General features: G+C 39.2%; 1 protein-coding gene across 4 annotated transcripts in view; it reads right to left on the bottom strand.

Annotated features, from left to right (window-relative positions):
- Positions 1 to 24: 24 nt before the first annotated feature.
- The window catches only part of LOC119585068, a 15,302-nt gene continuing 12,346 nt past the window's right edge, over positions 25 to 2,980 (bottom strand). For all 4 annotated transcript variants that reach the window (XM_037933686.1, XM_037933687.1, XM_037933688.1 and 1 more), the window contains exon 5: positions 25 to 1,732. In XM_037933686.1, the coding sequence (XP_037789614.1) occupies positions 605 to 1,732 (1,128 nt within the window). In that variant the 3' untranslated portion in view covers positions 25 to 604. The remainder of the gene's footprint in view (positions 1,733 to 2,980) is intronic.

A 2,980-nucleotide genomic window follows, 5' to 3' on the forward strand; every position in this document is an offset into this window, starting at 1 on the left:
GGGGGGATATAGAAATTTGCCATGAAAATGGACCACCTCTTAGAAGTAATGTTAAATGTCATATTTGAAACATATAAATCAGGTAATACTATCCAACTGTGCTGACAATGAGGTTGGTGTAACAATCCATTAAATAAATATTAGTCATAGTGTACTATATGAGAAAGAAATTTTGTACCAGAAAAAACAACTCGCCCAAATAAAGCTTCTGTCGCTGGTAAATTACCTTTGTCCACACGTAAGCTTATCTTATTATGTATTTAGATCTTTTGGGTAAAACGTGGAAGAGGATAATGCAATAAATTTTAGTTAATCTAATTTCATTTGACATTTTTCAGTAATCTTATGGATCTTACTGTGATGCTCATTCGTATAATTACTCCTTAGTTATAATTCCTTATACATATCAATAAACATTAGTTGCCTATAAGTACTCTCATTTCTCATATGTCATTACTTTGCTATGCCATATCATCCAAAGTATAGCATTTGTATATCATTCTTCTGCTTTCTCTTTCTTAATCTACTTACACAGACGATAAAGTATTCGGCAGTATAACGTAAAGGGGTAAATGCTAAGTGAACATAGCTATAAAATATTCCTTTAAATTTGTAGTGATGCTCGAAGATAATAGTCTATCTTATCGTAATACAGTTCTGCCATTTGTGAGGTGACAAGCGATGTGTTGTAGGCTAGAGTATGGGTGAAGCGGCCAAGGAAAGTGTGTAGAAAACTACTTAGTGCTATCGGAACTCTACTTATTTCCGCAGTCCTTAGGAGTTGCAATACCTGCACGTGATCTCCGCCCTCCGTTACCCTCTGCGTCACGTCTCCCATGTTGGTGATGCAATAATCGAACTCGAAAGTGGGGTCGAAATCTGAAGTATTTGACACGAGGCCTTTTGTTCCCTCTATTTGCAGAGCATAACCACTTTTGATTTTCGTTTGAAATTCCTCCTGAATGGGCTTTACATATCTCCAAAAGCTTTCACTAAAGCTTCGTGGTGTTTCGAAAATCACGTTCAGGATCGTGAGATGACACCCGAGGTACTGAGAAGCATCACCTTCCATGTAGCGGCGGGCGTTGAGGACGTGTGAACTGCGAATACTATACGAATCCCGCTCGAGGCCTCCTTGCACCAGCAGATCCACTAACGCAAAGTTAGCTATTCCTATGAAAGCAGAGTTGACGGTGACGCCTTCTGCACGACACCGCTTGATGAAGGCAGCAGTAGTTTCACTGTCCAAATTCTGTGTCATAAACAAAGTTCGTGCTTCTTCCTTTGCAACTCCTTTGAAAGTGTTTTTGAAAATCGACCGCCTTCCCTGTAGTACCTGATGGTCTTTTTCCAATGTCTTCAGGATTTCAGGATTATCTTTCACGAATGCTACTTGTTCCTGTACTGCTTTAATCGTCTTTTCATCTGATATGAAAATCCCGAGCTGTTCCTCTTCGTCGATTTGTTTTCCTGCCAAAACATTGTCAAGGATCTGGATGAGGTATCCGCAAATGATGGCGTTCGTAGTGCCATCAGTGATAGCATGATTAATGCCCAGGAACAGCGAATACATGTGAGGAAATCCTGAAATGCCTTCCCTGGATACCCCCTCTGCTGAAGAATGCGATTCTGGTCTCAGCTTCACGCACCATAAAGGACCTGTCTCTTTATTGAAGTTGTACCCCTGTAATCTGGCGTGTAGATCTTCGTCCTTTGTGTTATCTATAAGTAACTGAAACAAATGTTGATCAGTTTTCATACTCCGTGGTCCCTATTTGGTCAACATATGTTTAAGTCGCTAAACCAGCTTTTATATCTATGCAGGTCGGCATTTTCAGCAGGCGCAGAGAATTCTTTGAAAGGTGCACACACATACAGAATATATTTGGGCAAATATGTAGACATATCCCCTATTATGATAAGGCATACAATTGTAAAAGCAAATGGACACTTATGCGCACATGGATTTATATATATATAGTCAAAACTAACCCTCTATCCAAAAGTAAAGACAACACAAAATCTGTTGCTGGGCTTCATACCATTTAGTATGGAATCGAGCAACTTGTAGTTACTGGCTTCACTTCCTTGGTAATGATGAAAATTTGCTGGTCAGGGGAAGATCTAAATGGCTCTATTTTCCTATAGGCCTTGAAGTAGGGTTTGGGCAAGTGAAGATAACCTCAGAGGTAGTGATTCCAAGCCATACTTATTGTCTGACTGTTCTTTTCATGCCGCTGATGTGTTCTCCACCTGTGGCTGCTATCTAGGCCGATTGGCGTGCCTGTTTCTCTGAATATACATTTATTACAAGTTTCTTTCGCAAATTTTGCTGATTCACCAACCTTTTTCTGTTCACAAGCCAGATTATTACAAATATCTAAATCAACGACACTGTCGAAACACCCAAAGATATCACCACTTAAGGGAGGCCTAACCCCCCCCCCCCACAGGTAGCTTCAATTTTTTTTTTTAAAAATCCATATTTGTATTCAATAACCATGTAAAAGATTTGGGAGACTGCTTGAGTCTGCTCGGTTTAAAGGGACAGATGCTTAGCTCTTTTAAAAAGGGTGGCAACATAGAACACGCATGCTCCCACAAAATGGCTTACTTTTTCTATTCCTCAGCTCTTGTATACGCCATTTTGGCTTGTAGAGGTAGGAGGAACCATAGAGATAAATGCAGAGAAAGAAATAAGGAAAATACATGTTGCAAAAGCTTAAAGGCTTGTAGCTTAACACATGATCTTTTTTTCATTCAAATGTTCATAGAAAATCTGCTTCTTACTGGAATTACTTGAGAGTATGTATCTTTGTTTCTATTGTATGTTCATATCATCACAGGCGATCGAATGTTTCTAGACGTATGAGGAATTATAAAATAAAAATAATAAAAATACCGGATTTGCATAACGTTAGAGTATTCACGTTTCGAATTTGACGTCTCTAGGACATACAGTGGAGCCTCCAGGACATTT

The sequence above is a fragment of the Penaeus monodon genome, chromosome 19 (assembly GCF_015228065.2).
Source record: "Penaeus monodon isolate SGIC_2016 chromosome 19, NSTDA_Pmon_1, whole genome shotgun sequence".
Classification (NCBI taxonomy): domain Eukaryota; kingdom Metazoa; phylum Arthropoda; class Malacostraca; order Decapoda; family Penaeidae; genus Penaeus; species Penaeus monodon.